This window comes from Choloepus didactylus, chromosome 4 (genome assembly GCF_015220235.1).
Source record: "Choloepus didactylus isolate mChoDid1 chromosome 4, mChoDid1.pri, whole genome shotgun sequence".
Taxonomy (NCBI): Eukaryota; Metazoa; Chordata; class Mammalia; order Pilosa; family Megalonychidae; genus Choloepus; species Choloepus didactylus.
The window spans coordinates 66,967,357-66,981,676 of record NC_051310.1 but is presented as its reverse complement, the minus strand read 5'-3'; the positions used below and the strand labels follow the sequence as shown (position 1 = coordinate 66,981,676).

At 37.7% G+C, this 14,320-nt stretch overlaps 1 protein-coding gene across 1 annotated transcript in view; it reads right to left on the bottom strand.

Moving 5' to 3' along the window:
• The window catches only part of HERC2 (HECT and RLD domain containing E3 ubiquitin protein ligase 2), a 299,399-nt gene that overhangs the window by 134,976 nt on the left and 150,103 nt on the right, over positions 1 to 14,320 (bottom strand). The window contains exons 20-23 of the mRNA XM_037832807.1: positions 12,959 to 13,143; positions 2,850 to 3,034; positions 1,455 to 1,610; positions 626 to 811 (exon numbers count right to left, since the gene is read on the bottom strand). Coding sequence (XP_037688735.1) covers positions 626 to 811; positions 1,455 to 1,610; positions 2,850 to 3,034; positions 12,959 to 13,143 — 712 coding nt within the window. The remainder of the gene's footprint in view (positions 1 to 625; positions 812 to 1,454; positions 1,611 to 2,849; positions 3,035 to 12,958; positions 13,144 to 14,320) is intronic.

Genomic DNA, 14,320 nt, shown 5'->3' with positions numbered 1-14,320 from the left:
TGTCTGTAATGGGAGAAGAAAAGCAGAGCTCACCAAGCTTGAACTTTCACATAAAAAGATAGATATGTAATGTCCCTGAGCCACAACTTCTGTCAATTCTGAGTCCAGGAAACCAGAACCCTACAGACCATGGTTATTTAGGTTTTGATTCAAAAACGTCAAAGATCAGAACCCTGAGAAAGCAAATACTTCAGTGAGGTACGCAATACAGGCAGTACTTGTTGGGAAGTGCTCAGCTGACCACAGAAGTTCATAACTCATTAACAGCAAACACCACCGAATGCTGTGGGAGGTCTTCCTGTATCAATTGCTTCTCCTAATCTGGACCACATCTAAGGATCTCAACAACACCTTCTGGAGGCACCTCTCAAGAAAGGGCTGTGCAGAACTTTCTACAATAATCCATTTCAGGATTTAACAATGTTAACAGAAAAATCTTGCTCATTAAACATCATACAAATTTCTACTGATTTGGATTATCTTCATTTTCCACTTATACTACCAACAGTGGAACGGCAAAATTGGTGTTCCTTTGTAAAGTATTCCTTGAAATGGAAAGGCAAGAATAGGTTAGACTAAGCCAAAACATTCCTCAGTGAAAGTACTTTAAGTTAAAATATCATACCCATTATGCCAGGCCAGGCTAAATCTTCATGATCATCCCTTTCTTTTCCTGGTGCGATGTGGTTGAACCGATCCAGGTGTTCCAACAGGCCACCCAACAGAGGAATAGCTCCAGCCTCTTGCATGAGGCCAGCATTTTTGCTGAGCAAAAGTACTATAGAAACTACTAGTTCTGGAAGGAGAACACCTGAATTTTAAAAAAAGGCATTGAAAGATATAAATAAAAGTGTTTACCCTGTAAAACAACTTATAAGCTTGCTCTATGTTTAAAATCACAAAATAAGGAAGGCTTGACCTTAAGCATATCTCTGTAAGATTATTTTATCTTTCATTTTGAAAGATATATATAACTATAAAACAGAACACTCTTAAAGAATATCTTTCAAAAACACTGTGCTTCAACACAGAACTAATTAATTCTTTTATCAAAATTAAGTCTTTTATTCAAAAAACTAAATGTTATCACCATGTTTACCATCAGAAAAAGGTACTCAATAAATAATATGCTCTAACCTCACAAAATTAACTTAAAAATACTAAGCAATGTTAGAATTTATTAAGTTTCAGAAAGGACAACTAAATTTTAGGTTTCTGAAATAAAATGAAGCAACTACCATTAACCTCATTATTGAAGTTTTAATAATAGTGGCATAAATCTAAATCACTAATATTTACAGCAATATGATTCCCATACCAGAAGACTGAACAGAACTATCAGTAACTTTAAAAATAAAAGGAAGAGGCAAAAAGCACTACAAAATAAAAAGAGCAAACGCATGCAGTTTTAACAGGAACTGAGACGTGTCATAGGCAGGACATGAGGAAAGTACCAGTGAAGTCTCCTTCCACAACACAGGCCACCTCTGCAAAGTGCCGCCAGCTGGAAGAAGCAATGCTAGCAGCCACAGGCAATATATCTCCAATGTGTGTGCACAAAAGGGCTGTGTACTTTTTCAGCAAGGAACCAACACCCATTAGCTCAGGACCTTGAAGAAAGATACGGAAATTTTCACATTCACTATTAAAAAATCCCTATAAATAAAGTGAACATGTCCATTATCCCACGCTTATCTATACATCTTTTACCCAAAATCATTTTCTCAAACAGGAGCCCATTAACCTTTAGTCCTTGGTTCTTTCTATATCATGTACCTTGAGGGACAGTGAATTTGACTATGTTGAATTTCAGATACTATATTACTTAGTACCTAAAAACTTCAGGTGTATAAATACTAAAGATATTAACTTATAGATAATATCTATATTATCTATATACACGAACATTTGTTCTCAAAATGCAAGTCTTAAAATTTGTGAATTACTACCAAAGAACAAACTCAAGCCTTTTCAGTCTCATAAAATCTTCAACTTTTCTTCCCACACAGCTCTTAATAGTTTTTCCATCTTTTTAACTCTGATGGCAACCTCTTTCAGACTAAAAATCAACACATTTGAATCTGAATATTTTCAGCATTTACAAGAGCCTAATTTGTTTCAGGAAGCAACTCAGTTATTCATTACAATAACCTAGCTATAAAACATTAACAAAAGCTGCAGACTTTCCATTTTTTGGCAGAAAATACTACATTTTATAGGAGGAAGAAAATACCAGGGATGCTTATGCAAAGTCACCATTTACTAGATATCAACCACAGCTCTGAACACTTACATATAATCCTATCTTAATCCTCCTAGGCACCCTAAGGGATTATCTCAATCTTGTAGATGAGAAACATATAGCTTCAGGAGACTAACTTAGCAAATGTGAAACAGCTAGTAAACACAGAGCTATAACTGAAATCCAGTCTTCCTCCACAATAATTCCTTCCACTACACCCCAATAACTTCCCAGTATGACATACTAAATAGTATGTCACCATTTAGTGACTTCATTATGTCAGCATCCAACAGTCTGGTACGAATATGTGGAATAAATCTGACAAATCTTATAAAAAACTAAATTATAATATAAAAGGAGGCTATTTCTGAGGCCTACAAGAATTTAAATTTTAAGACAATGAAATAAAATATTAATGACTCTAACACAGAAATATTCAACCAAAAAATCGGATGAAAACTGAACTATTGTAATACTACCCCCAACCCCCAAAATGGTGCATTTATAGTTTAAGAACTACACATCTGGGTATACTGAATGACATGTCAAAAAGCTTGAACACAAAAGCACCAAAATAGAAGTCACTTTCATAATTTAGGCAACTTACTAGAAATATCTGAGATCTGACCAATACTTTCTCCTGGATAAAGTTTACTGATGAGTAAACGCTGAAAACGTAGCAACAAATCCAAGGAAGCAGATCTTCCATGACTGTGCTGCTCAAAGTCCAGGCACAATGAAATCCGACGAGCAACATCTTTCAATCTGGCCACAGTTTGAGAAGCAATGTTTCTATAAAGAGGAAAAAAATTGCAAATTTAAACAAGTTATCTCTATTACAAAAAAAAGTATTAAAAACTCACAACACAAACTAACATAAGAAAATAGGTAATACACACAGGTGACCTATAGCTGATTCACACCCCCAGATAAGTGCCAGATGTATCTGCAGTAAGCACAACCTCAGTCAAAACTAAGCCGAGTCAGACCCAAGAGATACAATGATACCTTTGCTTTGCAAAAAATACACTCCTAAACAGCTGCATGAAATAGCCCAAAATGATAGAGGACCTCACTTACAAAAGGAATACTCCTGCAAAAACCACTGGAAGGACAAACATTCATATTGTCATCTTTTGCCCAAAGCTGCATTCCAAACATAAATACAACCTGAAAGGTTCCCATTCATTTTCTCTGCCTTTAGCACGTACTCAAGAACAGCTCCAGGTGGGCCATGTGTTGAGTACTCAGGGCTCAGTGAGTACAGAAAAGAAAAAAATACACGTACAAAAATCCCAGGATAGGATCACAGACAAACAACACTACAGCAAGGAAAGGAGTAGAGGATCCAATTCCAACTGTGCAATCTGATGTGACCCATGAACCTTCAGTAGACAGGGAGAAAGAAGAAACAGGGATTACCAGAAGCGACAGTTACAAAAGTAGTGACTGTTTCTGGCTCACTGAGCAGAATGCAAGGGCACGAGGTCAGGAAGAACAAGAAAAGGGGGAAACAAACTGCACAGTGATGGAGTGCCAGGCTGCTAGGACTGGAGCCTGCAATTCTAAGCCAAGGAGGTTTTAAAAACAAAGTGAGGTGACCCTGTTTGTGTTTGAGGAAAATAACTCTATGTCAGCATAAAAGCAGAATGGAGGTAGAAGGAGGGACACAAGAAAACATCCTGCCACAGAGCAACAGTTCAAGCTCGAGGTGGCCAAGGTCTCATAACCAGTACTGGGAGTGGAAAGGAGATAGTCAGGGAGTGGAGGAAAGGAACCCATGACAGAGCCTGGTGCAAAACCTCCATTAAACCAGACTCATGACACAAGTCCCATTCTCCCAAAAGTTTATCAGGGTTGTTGGCAATGCAAGACACTGCCAGTGAGAGGTAGAGTCTCAGAATCTCTGCAAAACACCAAGATGGTAAAATTGAAAGGATGGAAAAACATATATCATGCAAGCAGCAAGCAAAAGAGAGCTCAGGTAGCCATGTTAGTATCAGGTAAAAGAGACTAATCCAAAAAGAGTTACAGAGGACAAAGATGGTCATTATATACTGATAAAGGGGATAATTCATCAGGAAGATGTAACAACTATAAATATATATGCACCTAACACCAAAGCCACAAAATAGATAAATCAAATACTGACAGATTTGAAGAGGAAAACTGACAGAGACCCAGTGACTTTGGTTGGGTCACAAAACAAATCTCAATAAATTAAAAATATTGAAATCATAAGGTGTATATGCCATGACCACAAAGGAAAGAATTAGAAGCAAGAACATAGGGAGAAACGCAAAATTCACAAATATGTGGAGATTAAAACAGCATACTCTTAAACAAACATTGGGTTAAAGAGGAAATCACAAGTGAAATTAGCACATATCATGACCAGTATGAAAATGAAAATACAGCATATCAAAACGTATGGGATGCAGCAAAGGCAGTGCTGAGAGGGAAATCTATAGCTCTAAATGCTTGTAAGAGAAGAAAGATTTGAAATCCGACCTAACCTCAAAACTGGAAGAACTAGGAAAACAAGAGCAAACTAAATGTAAAGCGAGCAGAAGGAAAGAAATAACAAATATTAGAGTAGCAACAAATGAAATAGAAAATTAAAAAAAAACAATAGAATCAACAAAATAAAAAATTGGGTCTTTGAAAAGATCAATAAAATGGACAAACCTTTAGCTAGACTCACAAGAAAAAAAAAGGACACAAATAACTACAATCAGAAATAAAAAGGGGACATTACAACCAACCTCATTGAAATAAAAAGGATCATAAAAGGATGCTATGAACAATAGTACACCAACAAATTAGATAACCTAGATGAAATGCACAAATTCCTAGAAACACACAAACTACCTACACTGACACAAGAATAAAAGATCTCAGCAAACCAAAACACAGTAAAGATATTGAAGCAGTAATAAAAAACCTCCCAATGAAGAAAAGCCCAAGAACCATATGGCATTACAGATGAATTTTACCAAACATTCCAATTAGAATTAACAACAATCCTGTTCAGACTCTTCCAAAAAATCTGAACAGGAGAGAACACTCTCTAGTTCATTCTACAAGATCAATATCACCCTTATACCAAAACCAGATAAAGATACAAGAAAACTACAGACCAATATGTCTTATGAATATAGATGCAAAAATTCTCAGCAAAATGCTAGCAAACCAAATCCATAAGCACATTAAGAGACTTATACACCAAGAATAAGTGGGGTTTATCCCAAGTATACCAAGGTGGTTCAGCATAAGAAAATCAATTAATGAATTACACCACATTAACAGAATTAAGGGGGAAAAAACACATGATAATCTCAATTGATGCAGAAAAGGCATTTGACAAAACCCAGCACCCCTTCTTGAGAAAAAAAAAAAAAACCCTAAGAAAACTAGGCATAAAAGGAAACATTCTTAACATGATAAAGGGAGCATATGAAAAACCCACAGCTAACATCATACTTAATAGTGAAAGACTGAAAGCTTTCCCTTTAAGATCAGGAACAACCCAAGAATGACTACCAGCAACACTGTTATTCAATACTGTACTGAAGTTCTAGCCAGAGTAATTAGGCAAGAAAAACAAAGAAAAGGCATCCAAACTGGAAAGGAAGAAGTAAACCTTTCCCTAGTTGCAGATGACTTGATCCTATATATAGAAAATCCTGAAAAATCCACAACAAATATCCGAGAGCTAATAAATAAATTGAGCAAAGTGGTGAAATACAAGATAAACAACACAAAAACAGTTTCTATACACTAGCAATGAGTAATTGGGAGAAGAAATCAAGAAAATAATTCTATTTGTAAGATCAACTAAAAGAAAAAAATATTTAAGAATAAATCTAACCGAGGATGTAAAGGACACAGAAAACTATAAGAAGTAGTTAAAGAAATCAAAGAAGACCTAAATAAATGGAAGGACATCCCATGTTCATGGATTGGATGGCAGGATATTAAGATGTCCATTCTACCCAAAGGGAATTACAGATTCAAAGCGATCCCAATCAAAATTCCAACAACCTTCTTTAGAAACTGGAAAAGCCAATCATCAAATTTATATGGAAGGGAAAGGGGCCCTGAATAGTGAAAGCCATCTGAAGAAGGAACAGATGGAACAGAACTGAAAAGCTCAGAAATCAACCCTCATGGTTATATCCAAATGAGTTCTGACAAGGGGGTTAAAGATCACTCAACTGGGAAAGAATAGTCTCTTCAACAAATGGTGTTGGGAAAACTGTACATCCATTTGCAAACGAATGAGAGTAGGCCCCTATTTCACACCATATACAAAAATAAACACAAAACCAATCAAAGCCATACATATAAGAGCCAGACCTATACAACTCCTAGAAGAAAATTAGGGAAGCATCTTCAGGACCAAGTGTTATGAAATGCTTTCTTGACTTTACACTCAAGGACAAGCAACAAAAGAAAAAAATAGATAAATGGGCCCATTTATCCATTTATCTAAAATACATGCTTCACAAATTTTTATAATGAAAGTAAAATGACAACCTACATAAAGGAAAAAAGTATTTAGAAACCACATATCCATTAAAGGTTTAATATCCAGAATATAATTAGAAATCCTTCAACCTAGCAACAAAAAGAAAACCCAATTTTAAAATAGGCAAAAGAACTGAACAGAGAACCTAAGACAGCGGCTAGGTGAGACAGGGCAAAAAAACACCTCCGTGAAAAATACCAGATAAAAACCAGAAAGTGACCCAGAACACCAATTCCAGTGATGCACCAGCTGGACAAGGTCTGCTAAAACCACAAGGACCGTGCACTTGGTGAAACTGGGAGTTTGCATTCTGAAACGAGTGAATAAGCTGGCTGAAAGTCCCGCGGCCATGCTGTGGTGTGGGAAAACAGCGGGCGGGTTGGCATTTGGAGATGGACTAGTTTCCTTTTAAAAAAAACCCGGGAGTGGCTGCAGATACAGCAGTGAGAACCACGCAGCGAAGCACTGCAGGAGCAGGCTGCAGCCAACGCCTCGGTGTCTGGCATGGAGGACAGCCATCCCCACACCCGTTGCTGACTGTCCCAGGGACAGAGGGACAGAGCGGAGAGCCAAAAGGAGAAAGAAACCACGCCCCTTGCAGCCAGCTTCCCGGTGTGCTGGCGACACTACTGCCCGGGGCCAGATCCACAGCCCAGAGTCATGCCAGAAAACCCAGTCTGATGGGGAGTGTATCCTACGGCACCAAGCACATGCCACAATATCGGCCGTGGACAGTGGTCTTGGGTGCACCTACAGCTAGTTGTCCCAGAGCTGGGAAGGCGGAGCTGTGTGAAAAGGGGTGGTTGAGACGCCCCATTCAGCCATTTGTGCATCAGGCTGGGAGTGCCCTGCACAGCCCGGTGGCCCGAGGCTTCCCTTGAGGGAAGGCACGCACTTGTGACATACCAGTCTTCCCACAGCAGAGGTCCTGGAAGATCACAGCTATCAACCAAAGCAAATGCCAAGAGGCCAAACACAACAGAAAATCTTAAAGCATTTGATAAAACCAGACGATATGGAGAACCCAATCCAAAACACCCATATCAAACGATCAGAAGAGACACAGTGCTTGGCGCAATTAATCAAAGGACTACAATCAAAGAATGAAAGCATGGCACAGGATATAAAGGACATGAAGAAGAACATGGCACAGGATATAAAGGACATAAAGAAGACCTTAGAAGTGCATAAAGAAGAAACTGCAGGAGTAAATAAAAAAATAGAAGATCTTATGGAAATAAAAGAAAGTGTTGGCCAAATTAAAAAGACTCTGGATACTCAAAATACAAGATTAGAGGAAGCTGAACAACAACTCAGTGTCCTAGACAACCACAGAACAGAAATGAAAGAACAAAAGAAAGGAGAAAAAAATTGAAAAAATCAAAATGGATCTCAGGGATACGATAGATAAAATAAAACATCCAAACTTAAGACTCATTGGTGTCCCAGAAGGGGAAGGGAAGGGTAAAGGTCTAGAAAGAGTATTCAAAAAAATTGTTGGGGAAAACTTCCCAAACCTTCTAAACAATATAAATACACAAAGCATAAATGCCCAGCGAATTCCAAATAGAATAAATCCAAATAAACTCACGCCGAGACATATTCTGATCAGACTGTCAAATACTGAAGAGAAGGAGCAAGTTCTGAAAGCAGCAAGAGAAAAGCAATTCACCACATACAAAGGAAACAACATAAGACTAAGTAGTGACTACTCAGCAGCCACCATGGAGGTGAGAAGGCAGTGGCATGACATATTTAAAATTCCGAGAGAGAAAAATTTCCAACCAAGAATACTTTATCCAGCAAAACTCTCCTTCAAATTTCAGGGAGAGCTTAAATTTTTCACAAACAAATGCTGAGAGATTTTGTCAATAAAAGACCTGCCCTACTTCAGAAGGGAGCCCTACCAACAGAGAAACAAAGAAAGGAGAGAGAGATATAGAGAAATGTAATAGACATATATAGAATATTACATCCCAAATCACCAGGGTACACATTCTTCTCTAGTGATCACAGAAGTTTCTACAGAATAGACCATATGCTGGGACATAAAACAAGCCTCAATAAATTAAAAAAAAAAAAAAAGCAAAAAACAATTGAATATATTCAAAGCACATTCTCTGACCACAATGGAATACAAATAGAAGTCAATAATTTTTTATTTGTAACTCCACTATTTACTTCCTACAGGATATAAAATACACAAACTCTAATGACAAAACTCTAATGACAAAAATTTTGAACTCAATATGAAATATGTAATTTTTGACAAGAACTATACAGAGGTGGGGGAATGGAGGAGTATAGGAATAGAGTTTATGTGTCCTGTTGAAGTTAAGTTGGTATCAAAGAAAAACAAGAGTGTCATGGATTTAAGAGGCTAATGTTAAGCCCCACAGTAAACACAAAGAAATTATCAGAGAATATGACCATAGAGATGAAAAGTAGAGTATGGGTTAAGAGAAATGGGGGAAGGGGCAAGGGGGAGTTAAGAAATGAGTGTAGGGTTGCTGTTTGAGGTGAAGGGAAATTTCTAGTGATGGATGGGAGGAAAGAGATAGCATTACAACATTCTAAATGTGATTAATCCCACTAACGGAATGCTAGCGAGGGAGTGGAATGGGAAGATTTAGGCTGTATACATGTTTCCACAATTGAAAAAAAAAAAAAAAGTCTAAATAGATGACAATTGAATGCCAAGGATGATCCTGGATGGGATCTGAGGATGGAGGAGAGGAGCCTCAAAGGGACACAGCTGAGACATCAGGAAAAAAAAAAAGGAAATATAGAATGTAAGCTTTGTACCAATGTTAAATCTCTTGTACTTCTTAGCTGCGTTTAATGGGATTGCATAAAAGAATGTTCTTGTTCATGGGAATTGTATATGTGAATTATAGTGTTTGTTCAAGGATGTGTGCAGCTTGCTCGCATATGTTCAGAAGACAGAGCAATAGATGATGGATGATAGGGAGGGAGGGAAAGAAATAGTGGTGTGACAGCATATTGAAGTTGGTGGAGTGGGGTATCAGGGGAGGGGGGTCAGGGTATGTTGGAGTTCTGTGTAGGGGTTTGTATTGTTTTTGCACCTGTTCCTATAACTTTGAATTTATTTCAAAATAAAATAAAAAAAAGCACAATTATTAAAATGTGCTTTCATCAATTATAACAACTGTACCATACCAATGCAAGGTGTTAATTAGAGTAGAATATGGGAATCCTGTATTTTATGCATGATTGTTTTATAATCTACAACTTCTCTAATAGCAATATACATATGGTATTGTGTAGCTCTTTGTCAGCAGAAAACTAAAGAGTTACTCTCAAATCACAGTTTATTTTTGGCAAGCAGCAATTTCTTTAACCCAATTTTCCAAGGAATAAAGTATATGAAATATCTCCAAAATCTTTTAACTCCTTAAGAGTATTTTTAACCACCTGCATGAGCTAAGTAAAAATATCAAGTACCTTTCCATCACTAATACTTAAGGTAAGAAAATAAAATGTCAATGCCCATCTTCACCAGGGAAAGGCAAACTCTCTATGCTTGTGAAGACAGCTGGATCACAGGTATGAGTTAGTGATGAAGCAAGAAATGAATTTCTTTCTTTTTCTATTTTCCACTCTTTTTTTAAGGTGATATTTACTTCCATGCTTAGGTTTTCCTTTCATATTTTTAAAATAGGAATATCTTTATTTTAAACATGCTATGGACCCAATTCCTTCCTCCCTGCATGCCAGAGTGACCAAAAAGAGTAACTGTCCTGTGCAGATGGTATAGAGCAGTCCCATCCAACTGAAACTCACACTGTGAGCAAGCCACAAAATGCAACTTGAAGTGCTCTATTAGTCACATTTTAAAAATTAAGACATAAATTAATTTCAATAATGTATTTTATTTATCCCAATATATTGAGAATTTATCATTTCAGCATGAGACCAATATAAGAAAAACTTATATCTTTTACCTTAATTTGTTCATACTAAGTCTTCATGAGCCAATGTGTATTTTATACTTACAGCACATCTCAATTTGGACACTAAATTTTCATTGAAAAAATTCTACCTGTATTTGGACTCATAAAATGTACAACTGAAAAAGTAGATTCACATGCTCAATTTATTCTAATCATGCTTAAAACTTTCCCAATAGCTAAACTGGGAAACAGTTTTTTAATTTAAATTTTAATTATGCAGATAAACAATTCAAAGGCTCAGTTGCACCAGCCACATTCAAGAGCTCAACAGCCAAATGTGGCTGGTGACTGCTGTACTAGACAGCGTAAGCCTCACCAGCTAAAGGCAGGACAGGTCTCTCCATGCCGGAACACAGGCTGAGCAAGCAAGAGATCAGAAACCAGCCCTCCCCTCAAGAAAACAGCCACAGCCTTGACTGAGCAAAGCAGAAAGCCAGCACTCACTCTCTGCAGGAACATCTACCCTGTGCCGGTTTGAATGTATTATGTCCCCCAGAAAAAGCCATATTCTTTGATGCAATCTTGTGGGGCAAGCATAATAGTGGGGATTAAGTTTGTTTGTTTGGATTAGGTTGTTTGCATGGAGATGTGCCCCACCCAGCTGTGGGTGGTGACTCTGGTGGGATACTCCCACGGAGGCATGGCCCCACCCATTCAGGGTGGGCCTTGATCAGTAGAGGCATATAAATGAGCTGGCTCAAGGAGAGGAAACGGAGTGCAGCTGTGAGTGATGTTTTGAAGACGAGCAAGCTTGCTAGAGAGGAACGTCCTGCGAGAAAGCCATTTTGAAACCAGAACTTTGGAGCAGATGCCAGCCACGTGCCTTCCCAGCTAACAGAGGTTTTCCGGATGCCATTTGCCATCCTCCAGTGAAGGTACCTGATTACTGATGTGTTACCTTGGACACTTTATGGCCTTCAGACTGTAACTGTATAGCCAAATAAACCCCCTTTTTAGAAAAGCCAGTCCATCTCTGCTGTTTTGCATTCTGCAGCATTAGCAAACTAGAACATACCCCCACCCCTGACTCCACGCCACCAGCCTCACCAGTTAATAGAGGAGCATTCAGAACTCATAAAAACTCAGATATTCTTCTCGCTCGATCCTTAACCCAGTGAAGTAAACAAAACTTATTATTACTCTCTCCATTGCCATGCTGGGCGAATGTGCACCTATCAACTTGATGTAAGGAGTTAAAAGTGAGATTTTCTGAGAGCAAATCCCAAGCTGTTTCCACTACCACTGACTAGATCAAGTTAATCCCCTTTATTTCAAATATGTTACACTGAATACCAGAATGTGTTAAATACTGATCAGACGAAACTATCATCAAATTAGGAGGAAAATTCAGAAAAGGGTTTGTTTTTTTTCGTTAGCATTTACTAAAACCTATGGCAAGAACTAGCTCTGAAGTTTCCTTTTTAAAAAGTTCCAGAGTGGCCAGTAAGCTCTCGTGTCCTTGGGTGTGGAGTGGGCCCATGTCTGTGCTGGTGCAAAGAGAACACAGAGCCACCCTGCACTCTACACAAAATTTCCAAGACCACCACAAGGGATCTACCCTCCCTACATATAGAAAAAGAAGTCAGGGTCCAAGTTAACATAAAGCAGTGTTTCGTTAAACAGAGGCACAAAAGGTTTTCATTTCTTTACAAATTCCTTTCTGTAATTACCTTGCTTTTCTGCTCCTTTTGGATAACACTGACACACTGGGCTGACCTTTTCAGCGAGGACTGTCTGATCACTTCCGCCCTATCCTGGATCATCATTGTCAAAGTGAGTTACTGTTTATATTCTGAGAATCAGATTTATTCTTAACTCCTCCTCCTCATGCCTTCCAAAATAACACTTCCCCTTTTTCCCCACTTTTTTCCTTACAAAGTAATATATATAAAAATCTATACAAATCTATGATATAACAAACTCCTGTGTACCCAGAATCCAGTTTAAGAAATGATTTTCATTTGCTTCTACCTGCTTACTACTAAGGATAGCATCTTTTCATGTTTATTGCACACACTAACTTTCTCTTCTGTGAAGACGCCCCAGCTCTCCCCCATACATTCCAATCTCTTTGCTCTGCTCTTTACACTAAAATCTCTTCTAGCTAGTTTCAGCCAAACAGTTTTGAGACACTAATGCTAGATTCACTATCTTAATATGAAAATCAACAATTCTACTACTGAAATATATAATAGAGCTAATACTATTTACCTAAGAAGCTGTTGTATGAGCTGAACTAGAGGCAAACACTGTTTTCCAGAAGATTCATAGATCCCTGTATTAATGAGGTCTTTATCCAAGGGAGTCCTACTTCTGTGAAAAGTCGAGTCATTTGCTTCCTGTTCATCAATTTCTTTTTCCTTCTGTGCTTCTTTTTTGGCTTCAATGTCCTGTAACTCATAAAACAGAGATTAATAATCACCCTCTTAGCAGGCAATGAAGGCACCCTTTGGTAGAGGCCCAATCCCCACTAACTAGTTATCCCCTGAATCTGGATTCTAATTCATACACCAGGTTACACTTGCTCATACGCCACCTGTCGGAATCCTATTACTTGGTTGCTCAGTTTCTAAAAAGACTGTTCTTCCTACAAATCAAATGTCTAGGCAGGAATTGCTGATAGTCTCCAGCCTCCTGTGAAGCCCCTAAAATCTTTAACCCTGCTAGTGGCACTTACAAACACCATATGATCTGCCCTGTATACACAGAGTCTATCCGTTTTGTCAACAAAATTTCTTCTCTCCAACACAGCAACCTCTACCAACTCCCCCACCTGGGTCCTTTCCCCTGCTTCTGAATTTTGTCTACCCTCCTTTACTTTTATCACATTCAACAGTGATTCTTACACTGTTATGACTGAAGCCCTATTTAAGTTGAGCGAAAGGTCTGAAGGTTCACCTACCCCATCAAATACCATTCCCAACCTCCAGTGACAAAGAACTCTGAGATGATAACAAATTTAAGAACATAAACAAATTTCACTAAAATTGCTGCTTGGCAAATGCATGAAACATTTATTCTTTAAGAAGTAACTATCAGCTTATATGTATTTACTATTACGGTTTTCTCATTTTTAAAAGTGGTTGGGGAAAAATTAAGAATTTAAAATTTCATGACATGAAAATTTTAGGAAATTCGAATTTCAGTGTTAATAAATGAAACTTTATAGAAACACAATTATGCTCTCATTTGTTTATGGCTCATTGTCTATGGCTGCTTTCACACTACAGCAAAAGAGCTGAGTAGCTGCAACAGATGATATGGCCTTTTACAGAAAATTTTTGTCATCTCCTGTAATAAAACAATGCTTTAAACACCCAAAAGAACTCAGTAATTTTGTTATACTATGGCATGATAAGATTAACAAAGTTACTTAAATAGCAAAATCCATGGGTCAATGCATCAATGAAATTAACATACCAATGAAGTGTGTCACTTTCAGCAAATTTTGCAGAAGGCTGTATTATAGCAATACTAATGGTTCATCCACAAATAGTCATACATAGGTATGCTTAAAGTCTAGACATTGGAAAATTCTAGGACAAAAACACTCTTGATGAAAACATGTATAAC